The sequence below is a fragment of the Aristolochia californica genome, unplaced genomic scaffold, assembly GCF_029961685.1.
Source record: "Aristolochia californica isolate CCGP_79_NKW_82.1479 unplaced genomic scaffold, dmAriCali1.0.hap1 SCAF_2, whole genome shotgun sequence".
NCBI classification, from domain to species: Eukaryota; Viridiplantae; Streptophyta; class Magnoliopsida; order Piperales; family Aristolochiaceae; genus Aristolochia; species Aristolochia californica.
This window is the reverse complement of record NW_027181881.1, coordinates 45,508,776-45,529,200: the sequence shown is the minus strand read 5'-3', so window position 1 is coordinate 45,529,200 and position 20,425 is coordinate 45,508,776. Positions and strand designations below refer to the sequence as shown.

Sequence of the window (20,425 nt, the reverse complement as noted above, 5' to 3'; positions counted from 1 at the left end):
AACTAATGATTGACACATCAATGAAATATTATTGCGGAACTATGAAGAAGTTAATCTTCAAGAGAATATATTACATGAAATCAAAAGGAGATGAGTACACACTATACCAATTGTAGCTGTATTTTTTCGAATAAACTGGACTGATAAGGCAATTAAAAAGTTGGCCGATTTACAGCTAAAACTCCCGCCCTTTCTCGAGGAATTTCAGAAACTAGGGTTTTCGCCTCGCCTATATGCAGTGGATTGGTAAGCATACCTCGAAGCTCGTCTGGTTGATTTATAGTGACAAGTGTCTGGAAGAGCCCTCAATGGACAAATGGGCAAGAAGATCCAATAGCGGCAGAGAGCGACGAAGAGCCTATTATTGGGCCTGGTCCTGCTGCACTGCGTCGTCCCAAGCGCCCTCTGCAGTTCGAGCAAACATTTCTTGATTCGCTTCCGTCTGCTCACATGTGAGGTTTTTTTCAGCTTAAATGCTGCTTTCTGTTGTGAATGAATTTATTGCTTCCCTTTTAAATTTATTGAGTTTTTCCAATAGGGTGTGAAGAATTTATCGTCTGAAGGAGCTAGCTTTCGGTCGGACCTATTTGATGAAACTGCTTACGAAGCCACGAACTATTGTTTCTTAATGACTTGGCCAGTTACACAGAGCATTGAGATTGCTGATATATTATTAATTTTAATGAACAATATGAGTTGTTATGTACTTTGGTGGACTTTTTTTCTCCAGCAGTACACTACCTGCAATTCTTGGATGTCATAATGGCTTGGTATTATTTGTCGTTGTAGCTTGGTTTGAGATGGACAAGTCAAACTTGGTCAGCGTACTTGTTTTTGCCTCTAGAACACTATCAGTAGTAGCATCTTTGGTACGGAATCCAATCAAGATGGTAGCTTGTGACTTCCGTAGTTAGAACAACGAGTCTAGTTTTACACAAAGAATTATTTGCTCAGCTTTAAATTAAAGTTTATTGGTGACTTACTAGCAAATTTCCAGTTAGGATACATCTGTGCTGCGGTTTTATGGAGAACAGTGGAAAAGACCTTTGATCCTTTCTCCATCACATTGCTTTGTACTGATTGAACACTTAAAAGTAAACAGTTTGAGATTGAAGACGGACCTTGTAAACCGTTTTTATGAGAAACGGTTTTCTCATTATGTGGTCTCAAACTTTTGGCAGTTGCAACTCTCTCGGTAACACGAAACCATGAACCTTGATGGGAGGTTAGTTTTCGGTTAAGAATGGTTTTCGGTCCCCTGTCTCGTCACTCTCATTCCCCTTCAGTTCAGTGCAATCGTCGTGAGTGCCAAAAGATCGGAAGCACCGAGAAAACAGAAGCGAAGGAATTTGAAGCGTATGGACGGAGGTATGATTTATCTTCCGTTTAATTTATAATGAATTTCATATTGTATTAAAAATTCATGTTTAAGACTTACAGTTGGTATCAGAGCACACCTCTGATCCAGCGTTTTGATTCCGAGAGACTCTGTTCGGTCTCTGTTTCTGTTTTTGTTTTTTAAAAACAAATTCCGCACTCACGGGCACCAGGGCTCTGGCATCGGCGACAGCCAGCGTCGAGCATGACGCCGGCGCCGGCGCCGGCCCCGGAGACCATTCCACACGGTTGCTGGCGCCGACGGAGGCTGTCGCACAACGCTCTCTGTGAGCTCACTGCGGCGACTGTCTCTCGTGACGCCTGAGAGCGTCGGAGACGCAGCAACGACGCCGGAAACAATTCTGAACTGTTTTCCGGCGACGACGACTTGAAAGTACGCCGGCGAAACGCCGGGCAAAAATTTTTCTGCGCGCCGCTGGAGGTTGAAGACGACCTCCAATGCGCAGAATCATGTTGATTAAATTTATAAGGTATTTTTGTAAATACCATCGAGTTGGCTAGGGACGAGTTTTCTTCGACTCGCCGTTCCTACTCGGCAATCGCAACTCAGGTCGGGTTGACTCGAAGAAAAAAAAAAAATCGAGTTGAGTTGGCTCGCCATTCCTGGGCCGAGCCGACTCGGTGCATAAAATGTATTTGTGCCGACGGGATTCGAACCCGTGCGGTCGCATATTTATTTGCGCCAGTGACCATTAGGCCACTGGCCGTTTGCTGTTCAATATATAGGAAATTATAAATTTATTTCCTCTTACAGTTATGCATTTTTTTGCTTATATGTAAATGCATGAAATTAAAGTTATGCATAATATTATATGCATATCTTATGAGCATATTTGGTGCATAATGATAACATGTTAGTGTAAGTTACAATTATGCAATTCATGTTATTCTCATATATTTATGAGATTTAATGTCTAGTGATTCATATAATTTTTATTAATTAGAGAGTAGCCACAACATCTTTAACTTAATAAAAATTATATATTATGATTAGGATCACATAAAGAATATTAGATATTAATTGTAACTAATTTTACTTGATATAATAAATTTTATCCCACAGGAATTTTTATTATATTTGAGTTTATTAGTTAGGATAAAGTATCAAGTTATTCATAATTTACCCCAGGGATTATGAATTCATAAATAATTTGATAGTTTTATCATAAATAAAAATTAGAAATTAATTGTAATTAATTATACTTAATATAATAAATTTTATCCCACAAGAATTTTTTATTATATTTGAGTATATTAATTAGGATAAAATATCAAATTATTCATAATTTACCCACAGGAATTATGAATTCATAAATAATTTGATAGTTTTATCATCAAGTTTACTCATAAAGAATCTTGAATCTACTTGAATTAAAAACATTTAGCCCACAGGCAATGTTTTTTATGTCAGTTGATTTGAGTTTTAAGCATGATTTACATTGGTAAAGCATGATATTTTATTCAAGCCTCAATTTTAACATCAGCATGTAATTTGTACTTTTATGCAGTTGTACAACCTGCACATTTCTCTGATTTTCGTTGTGATATCCCTGATCTTAAGGGAGATAACTATAAGGTCTGGAAAGAGAGAATACTTCTTCATTTAGGGTGGATGGACATAGATTATGCTATTAGGAAAGACGAACCACCTGTAATTACTGATACCAGCACTACAGCTGCAATTACACGTTATGAACAATGGGAGCGATCTAATCGCCTCAGTGTAATGTTCATTAAGACTAAAATTGCTGCTGGTATTCGTGGTTCTGTTGAGCAGTATGAAAATGTCAAAGACTTGCTGAAAGCCATTGATGCTCAATTTGTCACTTCAGATAAGGCATTAGCAAACACCCTAATCATGAAATTCTCATCCCTAAAGCACACCAGTATGAGAGGTGTGCGTGAGCACATCATGCAAATGAGGGATATTGCGGCTCAATTAAAAAATCTTGAGGTTGATATGTCAGAATCTTTCGTGGTGTATTACATTCTGAATTCCCTTCCGCACCAATATGGACCCTTCAAAATCTCGTACAACACACATAAAGATAAATGGTCAGTTAATGAACTTTTGACCATGTGTGTTCAAGAGGAAGGGAGAGTGGTGATGGAACAAGGAGAAAATGTCATGATGGCAACACATGGAAAGGGCAAGTATCAAGCCAAACAAAAAGGGAAGGGTAAAATATTTCCCCAAGTTGGTATTAAAAAAGATTCCAAGTGTTTTTTCTGTAAAAAGAAGGAACACATGAAGAAGGAATGTGCCAAGTTTCATAAATGGCTTGCTGACAAAGGTACACCAACCTCATTTGTTTGTTATGAATCTAATATGGTTAATATCAATAATTACACTTGGTGGATTGATTCTGGATCAACAGTCCACATCTCGAATTCTTTGCAGAGTTTGCAAAACCTATGGAAACCAGTGGGAAGTGAGCATCACATTTTCTCAGGAGATCAGATGAGCTCACATGTGGAAGATATAAGAACTTGCTATTTAACTTTAAGTAGTGGCTTTGTTTTAAAATTAGAAAAGACCTTTTATGTTCCAAGTTTCTCCAGAAACTTGATTTCAGTTTCACGGCTTGTACTTTATGGATATTCTTTTAACTTTTCAGACTCATCTTTCAGTTTATATTATAAGTCTGATTGTGTTGGGAATGATACATTGTCTGATGGTCTTTATAACATTAATTTACAAAACAATGCCACTTACGATTCAATGCATGTTCACACTGGTAATAAAAGAAGTGTTATTAATGAGGATTCCTCTACATTATGGCACCGGAGATTAGGTCATATCTCCATAGATAAAATTAAAAGATTAGTGAATGAAGGGGTACTTAATACTCTGGATTTTACTGATTTTAAGACTTGTGTAGACTGCATAAAGGGAAAGCAGACTAACAAGTCAAAGAAAGGTGCCAATAGGAGTTCAACCATATTAGAGATCATACATACTGATATATGTAGTCCAGACATGGACTCACATGGTTAGAAATACTTCATCTCTTTTATAGATGATTTCTCATGATACATGTATCTCTACATGCTTTATAACAAGTATGAAGCCTTAGATGCCTTTAAGATCTTTAAGGCTGAAGTAGAGACACAATGCGGTAAGCAAATTAAGATCGTGAGATCAGATAGAGGTGGAGAATACTATGGTAGATACACTGAGAATGGACAAGCACCTGGGCCATTTGCAAAGTTTCTTCAGGAACATGGGATTGTTGCCCAATATACCATGTCTGGTTCTCCGGACCAAAATGGTGTCGCAGAAAGAAGAAACCGAACATTATTAGGCATGGTGCGGAGTATGCTTAGCAACTCCAATCTTCCTAGATCTTTGTGGCCTGAAGCACTTAAGACGACAGTATATATATTAAACCGAGTTCCAACCAAGGTTGTTCCAAAAACGCCATTTGAATTATGGAAAGGTTGGAAACCGAGTTTGCGACATATGCGCGTTTGGAGATGCCCGTCTGAAGTGAGAATTTATAATCCACAAGAGAAGAAGTTGGACCCAAGGACCATTAGTGGGTATTTCATTGGATATGCTGAACGGTCTAAAGGTTACAGATTTTATTGTCCATCTCACAACTCTAGGATTGTGGAATCAAGAAATGCAAAATTTCTTGAAAATGACTTGATCAGTGGGAGGGATCCAACTCGGAACATAATTTTTGAGAAGGATTATTCAGAATCTCAACCTTTCACCTCAAGTGATAGATTGGTTATTGTTCACAGCACCCCTCAAGTACAAACTGGTGTTGAACAACCAATCATTGAAGTTCCACAAATTGTTGACAACATTCCAGTAGATCAAGTTCTTCAAGAGTTGCCAAGTACTTTTGAACAACTAGTTGAACCACATACTTCTCAGGAAAATGATGGTTCTACATTAAGAAGATCTACTAGACTCAGGAGATCAGCAATTCCTGATGATTATATAATGTATCTGCAAGAATTTGACATTGGAACCGCAAATGATCCCATGTATTTTTCAGAAGCCATGAGTTGCAAAGAATCAGAATTATGGTACAATGCAATGAAGGAAGAGATGAATTCTATGAAGAGTAATGAAGTCTGGGATCTTGTTGAGTTGCCTAATGGATTTAAAGCCATTGGATGTAAATGGGTCTTTAAAACAAAGAAAGACTCATTAGGCAACATTGAGCGATACAAGGCAAGACTCGTTGCTAAGGGATTCACTCAGAAAAAAGGAATCGATTACAAAGAAACTTTTTCTCCTGTATCTAAGAAAGATTCCTTGCGCATAATTTTGGCATTAGTAGCCCATTTTGACTTAGAGTTGCAACAAATGGATGTGAAAACGGCATTTCTCAATGAAGATCTAAAAGAGGAGGTTTACATGAAACAACCTGAAGGATTTCCCTCTAGTGATAGTGACCAATTGGTTTGCAAGTTAAAAGAGTCAATATATGGATTAAAACAAGCATCCCGCCAATGGTATTTGAAATTCCATAATGTAATTTCTTCATTCGGGTTTGTCGAAAACATTATCGATCAATGTATATACCAGAAGGTCAATGGGAGTAAAATTTGTTTTCTTGTTTTATATGTGGATGACATTTTGCTAGCAACCAATGATAAGGGTTTTCTACATGAGGTGAAACAATTTCTCTCTAACAATTTTGATATGAAGGATATGGGTGAAGCATCTTATGTCATTGGCATTAAGATTCATAGAGACAGATTTCGAGGTATCTTAGGTCTGTCTCAGGAAACCTGTATTAATACCGTGTTAGAGAGATTTCAGATGAAAAGTTGTTCACCAAGTGTAGCTCCCATTGTGAAGGGTGATAGGTTCAATTTGAACCAATGCCCGAAGAACGACCTTGAAAGGGAACAAATGAAGGACATTCCATATGCTTCTGCTGTTGGAAGCCTAATGTATGTTCAAGTCTGTACAAGACCTGATATTGCATTTGTTGTTGGGATGTTGGGGCGATATCAGAGTAATCCCGGGTTAGACCACTGGAGAGCTGCAAAAAAGTCATGAGGTACCTTCAAGGAACCAAAGACTACATGCTGATGTATAGGCGGACGGACAATTTAGATGTCATTGGTTACTCAGATTCTGACTTTGCTGGCTGTGTTGATTCCCGCAAATCAACATCAGGATACATTTTCTTGTTGGCAAGTGGAGCAATATCATGGAGGAGTGCCAAACAGACTTTGACCGCCACGTTGACTATGGAAGCCGAGTTAGTTTCCTGTTTTGAGGCGACTTCACATGGTGTATGGCTTAAGAGTTTCATTTCTGAGCTTAGAATTATGGATTCTATCTCTAGGCCATTAAGAATATATTGCGATAATTCAGCTGCTGTTTTTATGGCCAAGAACAACAAAAGTGGAAGTTGAAGTAAACACATCGACATTAAGTATTTGGCCATAAGAGAACGTGTTAAAGAAAAGAAAGTGGTCATTGAGCACGTCAGCACTGACTTTATGATCGCAGATCCTTTGACTAAGGGCATGCCACCGTTTAAATTCAAGGATCATGTTGTGAATATGGGACTTGGTTCCATTATGTAAATATTTTCATTGTATGAACAATGTTATTTCAGTGAAATTCTTAATTAATGTGATGTTTTTTTCTCATATTTATGTGCACTTTAATTGTGAGAAAATTCATCTGTGTTGGACCAAGAGTAAACATAGGGTTTATTCATAAAGTATAAGTAATACATACATAGTAATACATGGAAGATAATACTCGTCTAGAGGACCTATCGCCATGATTCATGTATTTATTACTTAAATTCAGATTATCGATGGGTTTAAGATTATATTAGAAGTTTGGACCAAGTGGGAGAATGTAAACCGTTTTTATGAGAAACGGTTTTCTCATTACTTGGTCTCAAACTTCTGGCAGTTGCAACTCCCTCGGTAACACGAAACCATGAACCTTGATGGGAGGTTGGTTTTCGGTTAAGAATGGTTTTCGGTCCCCTGTCTCGTCACTCTCATTCCCCTTCAGTTCAGTGCCATCGCCGTGAGTGCCAAGAGATCGGAAGCACCGAGAAAACAGAAGCGAAGGAATTTGAAGCGTATGGACGGAAGTATGATTTATCTTCCGTTTAATTTATATTGAATTTTATATTGTATTAGAAATTCATGTTTAAGACTTACAGACCTATCTATAGATGTTGCCATACCTCTTCCAACTCTTTTCCGTGGAGATGTTTTTACTTGTGGAAAGAAAAACTGATGTAAGATATTAGATTCTCTTACTTGAAAGAAGCAACATTCTAAAAAAGTTTCTCTTTCTCCAGTTTGAATTGCATTACCAGTTCTTCCGATCTAATTGATAAAGTCTGTTACTCACTGAAGTTAGAACCTCATACAACTCAACCATACATCAATCAACAGCAACAGTGTAAATTGCCAATGAGCGAATAAGTCAACTTCAAAGTGGATTTGTTGTGTGAAGAGTGCGTTATGACCCGTGGCCACCCACCTGGTGGGGGCAGCTCCTCTGTTGTGGGTAAACAGGAAACCCAACTCTACGAACCTGAGGAAAGGCTGCACAGCTGTAGTAAGGGAGTTAAGACAGCCCTACATCCCATGTGGGGGAGTGCACACACTTGGATTAAGTCCATCATCTTTCCAAATTCACAAAGCTTAAGTAGTCCAGCTTTCCGTTAAAACTTGAAAGCTGAGAGTAATCTCTGAAATGAGCCCCAAGTAATTTTTAAATATTTAAAGGGATAACAAAAAGTCCTTTCTCTTATTTCATCCATTCAATCTGCTACAGCTCTTTGGAGCTCATGGATGTAAATCCTAGCACTTGATTGTACTTGTGATAGTTTAAACTTCATCCTTGGCTATTTGTTTTTGAATGTTGGATAATCCGCAAAAAGAAGAAGCCAGAATCCTTTTTGTTCTTTTTAATAGGTATGAAAAGAGTTACATGCATCGTGACGTGGTCACACATGTAGCTGTGTCATCAGCAGAGTTTTTCGTTACAGCAAGCAGTGATGGTATGCCTGATTAGGTCTTTCTATTCTACAACTTTTATGTAAACTTATTTTCTGTTATTTTCAATTCATATCAGACATGGACATGAAAAGACATGATTTATTTATGCTTTTACTTCACTGTCAAGATTCCTTTTTTTGTTTTTTTGTCATTCTGACCTTTTCTCTTAATTGCTTTCTCCTACAGGTCATTTAAAGTTCTGGAAGAAAAAGCCTTTGGGGGTAGAGTTTGCAAAATACTTCAGATCTCACCTTGGCCCCATTGAGGGATTGACTGTGAGTTATTATGAATCATCTTTTTGTTCAATGATAGATTTTTTTAACTCATTTAATGAAATTTGATAATCTGTCAGCTATCCCTTTGTTTTTTTTTTTATTCTAAGGAAACTTTATGTGGATGAGATAAATCTTTGTTGTAATTACGAGATGTGAAGTTTTTTAGCTCTGGGTATACGTGAAGTTCTGAAGACTTCAAATAGTTTCATTTTTAATACTTCAGATTCTCTTCTTTGGGCATTAGTTTTTTGTTTTTTGCTCAATCATCAACCATGATCTGATTCAGTAATGCAGGTCAGTGTGGATGGCTTGCTTTGTTGCACAATTTCCAGCGAACAGTCTGTGAAAATATATGATGTTGTCAACTATGATATGATGGTCATGATGCGCCTTCCTTATATTCCTGGCTCTGATGGGTCTACAAATAAGGGGATGTCAAAGCTAAGCTTGCCATTAGTGAGAGGAATTCCCCTTATGTGCACATATATGATGCACAGGGTGGTTCAAATGAACCCATTTGTTCAAAAGAGGTCCTTTTAGACACTTTCTAGCTCATTGTTTCTTGGGTTGGTCTGAAAAACTTATTTTAACTTTTTTAGATCCCAATTCTTCTTACATGCTTTCTTTTCTGCTCGGATACACATGAACCCTATAAAAGTTATGAAGTACAACCCTATATCTGATGTTGTCATATCTGCAGACATCAAAGGGATGATAGAATATTGGTGCCCTACAACTCTTCAATTTCCAGAAGACAGGTACATGCTAAAGAGATTTCATGTTCATTCGTTTCCCCATATTTCTAACATGTGTCCTCATATACATGATTGGGTAATTTTGTTCTCTTACATTTTTTTTTTAACTTTTCGTCCCTGGTTTTTTATTGTTACAACTTTTCTAGCTGTCTAATACTTCTTTTTTTATTTTATTTTTTCTGGTGCAGAGTGAGTTTCAGGCTGAAAACCGACACAAATCTCTTTGAAGTTGCTAAGTGCAGGACGTCTGTATCTGCAATTGAGGTAAATATATGTACTTTTCCCTTATACCTTCTGTGTAGTGTTTCCATAACTTCCATTTTTTGTTATGTATTATTCTTTATCAACTTTTTCAGCTGTAGCATTGTGTGGAGGCTAGGGCAAACAAGTAGATTGATAGTTCATGCATATTTTTGAAACTTTTCACACCATTTATCCTGGTTGAACTCAAAATATGAAGAGAAAAAAGAAGGGAAGCACTTGTGATTTTGTGGAGGGAGGAAATTTTGTTACTCTTTGATCAGCATTCTCTTACATTTAGGAAATTGATCGTTGATATACATTCAATTGACTTGCTAGTGTTTTATGCATACCCCCCTGAACTCTTACGATTGTTTCCCTGAAGAGTAATTTCTCATCTGTTTAAAGTACACAAAATGCATGAAAATTTTAGATGATTTCAATTTGACAATGTAATATATTAGTTTTACTCACTGTTCTGCTTAGAGTGCAACTCTGTAAAGACACTAATAGTTATATGATCAATGATGAATATCATGGTCTAGCTGTCATTTTTTTTTTTTTGGATTTTTCTCTCCTAACTACTGCTTTTTTATGTGTGATATTTGTAATTAGTAATAGTCTACTATTCTGAACTCTCATTTATGATATTCCATACATACTCAATGATTCAGTGACTTTCCAGTTATTATTGATATGAATCCAGAATTATGATGCATTTCTTTCAGGTCATTGTTGGGAAACACCACATTTTCAAAAAAACATTGTTGAGAAACACCTGCTTTTCAAAATCCTGACTTTAGTGTCTTTGGTAAATAGCCGAAGGGAACCTGAGGAGCCGGAAGATGCATCTAAGGGAAGGGATGTTTTCAATGAAAAGCCACCTCCAGAAGAGTTGTTGGCAGTGTCAGACATAGGAAAATCTGTAACTACATCTCTTCCGGACAATGTGGTAATGTTTCTGTAGCTCTTCTACTGCTTGTAAATAATTCCGTAACCTTTAAACTGAACATAGCTTCTTATATTGTTGCACCTTTTCTAATCAGATTTTGCACACAACTCTTGGTGATATTCACATGAGGTTGTACCCAGAAGAGTGTCCCAAAACTGTAGAGAACTTCACAAAACACTGCAAAAATGGCTATTATGACAATCTCATTTTTCATAGAGTCATCAAAGGCTTCATGATACAGAACGGAGATCCTTTGGGAGATGGCACTGGTGGGCAGTCTATTTGGGGGTGGGAGTTTGAAGATGAATTTCATAAAAGGTAATCAGAAGCAAGTTGCTGATTAATGAATAGCTGTTGCTTAGATTTGCACCAGGAAGCATTATATGCCTTTGTGAATGTGCCCATGTGTTATTCTCTAAGACCTTTATGTTCCCAAAGTCAAAGACATTGCTGTTGTTGGTGGGTAAAAAATTCCATCAGTCTATAGTTGTACATGTGTTCCATGTCTCAGGCTAGTTCTCTTAGATTGAAATTCGTTAGGTGTGGGAGAACGATCCCACATTAGTTAGGGTTTGAAAGCATCCCATACCAATGAGTTGGCAAGAGTTATTTTAACTTCGGCTATCTTTTCTTGAAGGATCAGAGATCACTTTAACAGTGAACATTGTTAAACTTTCTTTCCTAGAAGTGATACAAACATGCTTGTTGGAAAGTGATGTTTTGACTATAGCTAGTCTCTTTTGGGTGGATCAGACCCCACTTTTACAGCTGAAATTGTTAAAGTTTCTTCCTAGAAGTGATACCGAACATAGCTGTTGCTCTTTTCTGTGAATAATATGAACCCTTGTTTTTAACCATGCAGGCATTTGTTATCTTTTTCAATGAAAAGGAATTTTTGTAACTTATTATTAGTGGCATCCATTCATGATTCCTCAAACTTGACTGTGAAAAATCACGTGTTTAAGAAATTTACCAAATCTGATACAACCCTGGAAACATCAAGTTGGTACTTTAGTTTTGCAAGCAAAATCTCTCTCACATCCTTGAAACGTACTAACCAGGTTTAAGTCCTCTTTCTTGATATTGTTTTGATCTTTTGTCACTGGAAAATCCTTACATCTGCCTCTCTGACAACCTTGCATATTTGTCAAAAATTTCTGGGACTGACTCCTTTGAAAGGCTTTACTTTCGTTTTCAATCATTATTATAATGAAACGATTTCTTGTTCTTGTAAAAGACTTGTTTGAAATAAGAAAAGAGTTAATTGTGCCATGCATATTCTCTTATAGTTGAGAATGATTTCTTATTAGTCTCTTTATCTTAAATTTTTTTATTCAAAGTGTTCGTTTCTATAGACTTGCCACTTCTGTAGCTTGCTATACTTGCAAAAGGGACTTCCTGACAACAATTTGCTGTAGGAAACTCCTCCCTCTATAAACCTTCTGGATTTTTTTGTAATTTGTTTTGAGTGTTGCTCATTTTGAATTAAGTAAATGCACCTTTTGAGAAAATAAAAGAAAAGTAAAAAAAAAAAAAAATTACCACTACGCTTTTGTATGCTGGATTATTGAAGTAGTAAAAAAATGTTCCATCATCCTAGTTGTTTTGTTTTCACAAAAAAGGAATGTTCCATCTATTTGTTCTTCCAAGGACATCCTTGGATCATGTTGGCGTGAGCCGCTGCCAATGACTGCACAATGCGCCCTTTTCCTATCAAATCGACTGTTGGTCACATGTACATCTCTTTCTGCTGCACAATGTGCCCCTTACCTACTTTTTGCGTTCTTTGCAGCTTGAGGCATGACAGACCCTTCACCCTGTCAATGGCAAATGCTGGGCCGAACACCAATGGATCTCAATTTTTTCTTACCACTGTTGCTACACCTTGGCTGGACAACAAGCACACTGTCTTTGGCAGAGTTGTAAAAGGAATGGATGTTGTACAGGTAACACACTCTTGATCATCTGTATTCCCCTTGTTTGTTTTTCGGCCGCCATTTTTCTTTAAGGCCTGTGAGTATGTCATTGTGGGAAACTGCTCCTAAAAGCCGCTCTGAGGTAATTTTGTTTTCTTACACTCTTTTAAGAGCTTTCAATGCTACTAGAATATGTAAAATATAATAAATTAGGAAGGGACCTCCCTCCAAATGGAGATAATTGACTCTGGGGAAATTAGTTTATTCCTATTTAAAGGAGATGGTTTTGCTTCTCTTACACAATTTCTTTCCAAAAATAGGAAAAATCAGTCTAGTATTCTTTCTGCAAAAAAGGTTCTATTGAGGGCTCCAAAGAGTAGAACAAATCACTACCTTTATTGTACAGTTGCTGATCTTCTGGATACCATATCTCTCTCACAGGCAATAGAGAAGGTGAAGACAGACAAAAACGACAAGCCTTACCAAGATGTGAAGATTTTGAATGTGACTGTTCCAAAGTCTTAGCTCGGCTTAACGTACATGGATTTGTGTTGACTTGATATATGATGGCAAAGCCCGGTACATGGCGGGGCTTTAATCCAAGGTAGTTCCCAGCTCGGTCTACCATGTCGATCGTACTTCAAATAAACAAATCTAACTACTAAAAATATTTCATGGTAGAATTGGCCTCTGTTTTCTTTAAGTTAACTTACTAAATCATTTATTGCTCCTTTTTTCAGGTTTTAAGAAAACTATGTTTGACATCTTCATTGGGTGGCCTTCAAAAATGAATCCCCGCCTTTTTCCTGTTTTCAATTGGTATTGATTGTTCTGTGTATCTGGAGCATTTCGGACCATTTTCAATTTACTGTTTGCATAACCAGTGACCTCCCAGGTCTAATATTCCTCAGTTACTGTGTAGAAGTTCGAAATTGGTAAATAATCTGCCAATTTACTTCGTATGCTTTTGTTGTCTCAATTGCAGAGTTTAACGCAAGTTGGAAGTTAGTAGAGAACTGATCATTTTGCACCCCTGTACTCATAAGATGAAATGAACGGGTAAATTCCCTTATATGCGCAATGTTTAAAGCAATTGGATCAAGAGCGGGAGAGGCTCTCCTAGAGAAAATGGAATCGTCCATTTTTTGTTTTTGTTTTTTTCTGTTCGTTGAAAGATCTGAGCGCTGGTCCATTCAAAGAAGAAGCTGGAAGAGATTTTGACCTCGATACGTTTGATCGAATGACGGTGTGTCCCCTGTGTTCTCGTTGTCACATCTTCCATATATTCACCAGCCAGAATAGTTTATTTTTTCGTCAGTCCTTCCGTCAGATCGGTCCCCTTTATGTGGAAAGTTGCAAATATGTTTATTGACACGTAATTGTGAGGTGTGACGACACTAATTACAGAAAAACAAAAAATAACTATTCTAGTTGATAAATACCGCTCGAATAGCCAGTATATCATTACTTCCGGGAGACGGAGTCTTCGTTTCTTTTTATTGATTAAGATTGACTAAATTGCTTTGAGAGTGAAAGGGAAGTTGGGGAATTATAAGAGACGGTTCAATGAATCTAGTCCAATGCCGAGTTTTGATATAACTATCGGAGGATAAAATTTTAAAAATAAATCAACTCTGCCTATTATGTACAGTGGAAACTACTTTATAGGCAGAGTTGGAAAACGGGCAACGAATCGAATCCAACTTCAACCGAGTTTCACGCGCTGACCCGACAATGTCTTCTCACCTCGTTCACGGACAAGTAGGCATGCCGTCGTGGCGAATCGCCTCTCAGCTTTAACGGACGGATGATCGTTCGCCACGTAGTACGCTGACTGGAACCTGCAGTCTCCCACTCCGGGCAGGCCGCCCTATATAAGTACGCGCCAATCCGCTTACCATTTTCTACACCTCTATTTGTCATTCTGGAAAAAGCAGATTGAGCACCAAGGGAGAGCGAATTGTGATTCCCCGAACTTGAATTCGATCGATGGCGGAGAAGCATTTTAAGTATGTGATCCTCGGTGGTGGTGTTGCCGCTGTAAGTGTTTCTGCCCTGCTGCAGTGTCATTCGGCTTGAATTTCTTCTTCGATCGACTGGTGTGGTGAATTTTGTTTTCATGTTTCTACTTCTGATGCTCTTAATTCCAGTTTCTATTGCCGAGTTGATTTAATTTTTTCTGCTCACCATTTGGACTAGTTTTTGGTTTTGTCGATGGAGTTGCTGAGAATAATTTGTTCTTTTCTGTACCTATCCTATCATCAGCTTTTCTTCTCGAATTTTCGTGATAGCGTTCTATTTTTTTCGTATTTTAAGTTTACTTAGCTTGTTTAGGGTTTACATGTGGAATTGATATATAGAACGGATTTTTAAGCGATGCTTGTTCTGTTTGTTCTTGATGAGACTCTGAGTGGATTTGTAAGCGATGCTTGTTCTAGATTTGTAAGCTTTTTTTTCCGTAATTTCAGTGTGAAACTAAGTAAAAACATTATATATTATATTGATATAAATTAATAAACCATAAATGATGCAATAAAGTATTCATGTGTTCTTTTTGGAGAAGTATTCTGTATGAGGCTTGTCTTCGCTTCCTATCAACAGCTATCTGTAAGCGTTGCAAAGTAGGGCCATTTTCCCATGGATAAATCAGGGATGACGAGTGAAACAACACTAAATTAGACAGTAGAGTCTCTCCACCGAGTCATGATCGTTGGATTAGCTAGGGCATTCTCTTGGAGTCATGATTTTCAGGTGATGCCAAGTCTCCATCATAATGTCTGTACTTGCTTTCAGCACTGATGTCCATTATAGGCCCACCTCAATACAGTTTGGCAAACAGGTCAAACTTCTATAAGTACCATTTGATTTTATATTGACCTTCATCGAAGAATGTTAACTCTTAGTCCATATTTATCATCAATTTCATTTTGCTGTTGTGATCTTTTGAAGTTCATTTCATTTTAAGAAAATTCTTTTAACTGCCAAAATTTCTGTATCAATTCCAATTCTTATTGCCTATGGTGCTACTAGAAAGTTGTAACCTTTACAGAAACCAAAATGTGCTCCTTTGTGTGATGATACTCCGAGATTCTGAAGTCTGCTTTCAAAATTTATGTGTTAATGAGATACTAACTTGTTAATGTTTTTACAGGGATATGCTGCTAGGGAATTTTCTAAACATGCTCTAATACCGGGTGAGCTGGCAATTATTTCCAAGGAGGGGGTATGTTCTTCCTCGTTCTTCTATGTGCTTAAAAATTTGTCTTGATGATATGGTGCTAAAAGAGCTTTTGATCAAAATCATGCCTTTCTATTCAGGCTGTAGTCTACTTGTCCTGTAACTATAATTTTTAGACAGACATACTAGCCCATAAGAACTGAATAACATCATCTGACAACAATAAACCAAACTGCAGTATGCTATCAAGTATAAAGGGTTCATTTTCAAAAAAAAAAAAAAAAGTATAAAGGGTTTGCAAAATGGTGTTGTACATCATGATTAGAGCCTGATGGATGCGTTCCTATAATTTTTTTAAACTTTTACACTGTTTTCGACCCTCGGACTAACACGCTATATATCTTACAGGTAGCCCCTTATGAGCGTCCTGCACTTAGCAAGGGTTACCTATTTCCAGAGTGTAAATTATTCTTCTTTCCTTTTCAGTTAAATTCTTAGTATTATTTTGAATTATATTGGATTCTTAATTTATCAAAACAAAGAAAAACTTGGAACAGAAGTTTAAATGCAGGTGTTTTTTTCTCTAAGCCTCTATTATGCTGTTTATTGTAGTATGATATTTAAGGTCAAGAAACTAGCATCAAAACAAAACATACGTAAGGAGCAATAGATTGCCATAAGGTTAATTTGTTTGCAAAGTTGGAGTAGGCTCCACTGTCTACAATATTTTCCATTATATCTAGTGGCTCAATTCTCAGAATAAATAATGTAAACAATGAGAAAACAACTTAAGGACGTCTATTCATTGTTTCAGAAGACTTCTGGGATTTGCTGTCCACAAACCAAAATTATTTTGGTATTTACTGCATATTCTGTCAACAAAACTGTGAGAATGGCTTAAAGCCTTTGAGAATTTCTACTTCACTGCACTTTCACTTCTTAAACCACTAAGCACCTACAAGTAACACATATGCTTGGACAAATGAAATGATACTTTGTACCAGTGGTTGCTTAAAGCTGTTCTACATTAATAAATTGTAACTAGGTTGTCTTAGGACAACAGCCTTTATGCATCTCATTCTCTTCTTCAGTTCTATACAATCAAGATGGTTTCTCTTTCTTTAATTATAATTGCAAAGTACCACTCTTCGTGTGTTACTTACTGATCTCGTGTGTGCCTAGCTTTGTTCACTTTGTTTTATAATATTGCTTCTTAGCATTTAATTGATTTTTTGTACTTTTTGAAGTTCCTTTGTTTCTATGAAGTTAGTACAAACACATTACTCAAAGAATTATATTTGCAGCTCCTGCAAGACTCCCAGGTTTTCATGTCTGTGTTGGAGGTGGTGGTGAGAGATTACTTTCCGAATGGTATGCTGAGAAAGGTATGCAATAACAGTTTGAATTATTGGAAATACTAAATTTGATCTTTCTTCCCAGAACAGTGTTATTTGCTCCCAAGTTTTCGCATTAGTTGTCTTATATCAAAATTAATTTCTGCAGGCATAGAGCTAATCCTTAGCACTGAAATAGTAAAAGCAGATCTTGCATCCAAGACTCTCACCAGTGCAACTGGTGCAACCTTCAATTATGATACTTTAATCATTGCTACTGGTTCTACAGTATGTATCAGAATAGTCTAAGAGGGCCTTCTATTTTCACATATTCTCCTTGCTTTTTCTTTTATTCTGTTGTTGAACTTCTCCTTGATTTTCAACACAATTAGTACACAAATAGTTTTTTTCTGATTTTTTTCCTTGTTGGTGCAGGTTATTAAGTTAACTGATTTTGGAGTTCAAGGAGCCGATGCCAAGAATATACTTTATCTAAGAGAGATTGATGATGCCGATAAGCTTTATGAGACCATAAAGGCAAAGAAGAATGGCAAGGCTGTGATTGTTGGAGGAGGATATATTGGTCTTGAACTCGGTGCTGTGCTGAAAATGAATAACCTAGATGTTACCATGGTGTACCCCGAACCTTGGTGCAGTAAGTTATTTGCCCATGATATTCTTGATTCACTCTTTTATTAATTTCTTGGTAGTGAAGCAAATAGGTTCTAGTATAAAGAGAGGTTTCAGGACTGTGTCTGCAATCTTCTATAAAATCAAATGTGAATTTACTCTTGCTAAAGTTGAAGCTTGTTTTCTACAGTGCCTCGCCTTTTTTCTGCTGAAATTGCTGCTTTCTACGAGGGTTACTATTCAAAGAAGGGAATTAAAATCATAAAAGGGACTGTTGCGGTTGGGTTTGATTCAAATTCAAGTGGAGAGGTTAGCCAGAAGTTAAAATATTCTTTCACATAATGTGGGTTGGATGGTAAAAAAATACAACTCTTACTCAACGTCACAGTAATTTGGTTCTTATGAATGTAATGTCGTAGTTATCTCTTGAATTAGACTTGCCAAGTAGTTGAACCTTGGAGAATGAAATATTTCAACATGGAAAATCTCATTGAAGTATTTTGTGCTCGTGTCTATGACCAAGACCAAGAAGTGTCTAAAGCATTAAATTTGTTCAGGTGACAGCGGTTAAGCTGAAAGATGGACGATCACTGGAAGCAGACATTGTAGTGGTTGGTGTTGGTGGCCGCCCACTAACAACGCTATTTAAGGGTCAGGTTGAGGAAGAGAAAGGTGGAATCAAGGTTCGTCAATGTGCCTTATTGTTTCCTGGGAACATCTGAGTATATTCCATTTAGCTAGACAGCATGTTTGACTGTGTATCTCTCTTTTTTTGACTGCTGCAGACCGATGCTTTCTTTAAGACCAGTGCTCCTGACGTGTATGCTGCAGGAGATGTGGTTACATTCCCTTTGAAGCTTTATAATGAGCTGAGGAGAGTTGAGCACGTTGACCACGCTAGGAAATCAGCTGAGCAGGCTGTGAAGGTAAATCTATTCACGTCAACGAAAAGAACAAATTCTACGAAGTTGGGGGGATTCTCTTCTTTTGATTTTCAGTTCTCGCTTCTCATTGTGCTCCGTTGCATCGTCACTGTTTTATTCACATTCCTCAGCTGCTGTATTTTGTGAAACAGCCTCTTAGTTCAAAGTTTTGTATCTGCAGGCTATTAAGGCAAGCGAAGAAGGGAAACCGATCGATGAGTACGACTATCTCCCGTACTTCTATTCTCGTGCCTTTGACCTCTCATGGCAATTTTACGGTGACAATGTTGGAGACACGGTATTGTTTGGAGACAGCGACCCAGCATCGCCGAAGCCCAAATTTGGATCATACTGGATCAAGGACGGGAAGGTAGTAGGAGCCTTCCTGGAGGGTGGAACACCGGAAGAAAACAAAGCCCTAGCCAAGGTGGCGAGAGTCCAACCCGCAGTGGGAGATGTGGATCTTGTGGAGGAGGGCCTCAACTTTGCAAGCAAGATCTGATTTGTTTAAGATACTATTACCTTCGTGTTAATGTCATCTGCAGGTTCTCTTTATGTAATAAGCCGATTTTTATTATCACCTAATATAGACAGGCATACGGAATTGAGTTTGGTGTGCATTGCCTGTTTTAGCCTTCTTAAATTTAAAGTCGGCTTTTAGTATATAGCGTGTCTCTCGTCTCTGGAATTACGGTGATCTTAGGGCTAAAAACTGGTGTTTACGCTCGGCACCCAATTCACGTACTCGTAGGATTAAAAGTAAATAAAAAATCGCCTACTTATACGTTATTTTTTTGTTCATTTCCGAGGTAGCAAGCTGTTGGCTTTCGTCGAAGGGTGGTTAGAGCCAAATTTTAGATCATCGAAAAAATAAACAGTCGTCTCTTCACTCTAGAAATACGCAATTGGCAATGATGGCACTGTCCAACTGTTAACGTATCAATGTATCACAAGAACGAGTTCCAATTTTACATCCGAGGAAAACACGAGGATGAGAAAGCTAACAAGAGAGAAAAACAGAGCGGTTCCACCATTTAACTCTTCAAACGGACCAAAAACCGGATTTCTATTGGATGTCGAATGAAATATCATCAGGTTAGTTTTACGAGAACCTGACCCGACTCAACCTGAAAATCCCGGGTTTCAGATTTCACCGGTGGGTAATGGATGGGGCGGGATAGAAAAACATGCCGTTGGGAACAAGGTTTTCTTGAATCCATCCCGAACCCAACCCACAAACAAGACAGACATAAAACAGGTTTACGGGAACAGCGCGGGGACAGAGACACAAGAAAGGTTATGGGGTTGGGATCAGGTTTAACAATTCGGGCTTTTTTTAGATACAAGTTTCAAGGTCGGGTTCAGGTCTTAATGAACCCGACCCCTGACTCAACCCGTGCTCACCCCAATGAAAGATCCGAACTCCTTACTTGCTGAGGTTTCAAGTTTTCTTGTAAAACCTGAAGTTGTCATAACGTATTAGATGAGTTGCAAAAAGACAACAAAATAAACATATTTCTTCAAATAGAAATATGCTTATCACCATGTTATTAAACATTTATATATAACAAACTTTGGTGGATCCATTCCTTCAAATAGAAGAAAAAGTTTATACGACCTCGTTAAAACTATGACAAACTGAGCTTTCTAATTCAGTAACTGCCATTGCAGTACTGATTTTCTTGAACCAAAAGACCCCTTTTTTCTAATCCCACTTCTATTCTTAGCTCTACTTAACACTCTTCTTCCTCCGTCTTATGAAAACGCAAGGCCGAGGAAACTATTCACTTTCTTATTGGTTTAGTCTATCCAACTA

At 37.6% G+C, this 20,425-nt stretch overlaps 1 protein-coding gene and 1 pseudogene across 1 annotated transcript; both read left to right on the top strand.

The window, feature by feature from the left end:
• Positions 1-233: 233 nt before the first annotated feature.
• Positions 234-13,426, top strand: LOC137955162 (peptidyl-prolyl cis-trans isomerase CYP71-like; annotated as a pseudogene).
• Positions 13,427-14,448: 1,022 nt separating this feature from the next.
• Positions 14,449-19,229, top strand: LOC137955759 (monodehydroascorbate reductase 3, cytosolic-like). Its single transcript, XM_068802871.1, has 10 exons — positions 14,449-14,584; positions 15,696-15,767; positions 16,131-16,182; positions 17,027-17,107; positions 17,226-17,344; positions 17,492-17,711; positions 17,877-17,995; positions 18,244-18,369; positions 18,472-18,612; positions 18,791-19,229. The coding sequence occupies exons 1-10, from the start codon at positions 14,534-14,536 to the stop codon at positions 19,109-19,111; spliced, it is 1,302 nt and encodes a 433-aa protein (XP_068658972.1). The 5' UTR covers positions 14,449-14,533; the 3' UTR covers positions 19,112-19,229.
• The last annotated feature ends 1,196 nt before the right edge of the window (positions 19,230-20,425 follow it).

Bases quoted from the DNA above. Each gene is read 5' to 3' on its own strand.
- LOC137955759 (XM_068802871.1), top strand. From the start codon at position 14,534: ATGGCGGAGAAGCATTTTAAGTATGTGATCCTCGGTGGTGGTGTTGCC. The intron at 14,585-15,695 runs GTAAGTGTTTCT...ATGTTTTTACAG, and splicing joins TCGGTGGTGGTGTTGCCGCT to GGATATGCTGCTAGGGAATT. The intron at 17,345-17,491 runs GTATGTATCAGA...TTGTTGGTGCAG, and splicing joins TCATTGCTACTGGTTCTACA to GTTATTAAGTTAACTGATTT.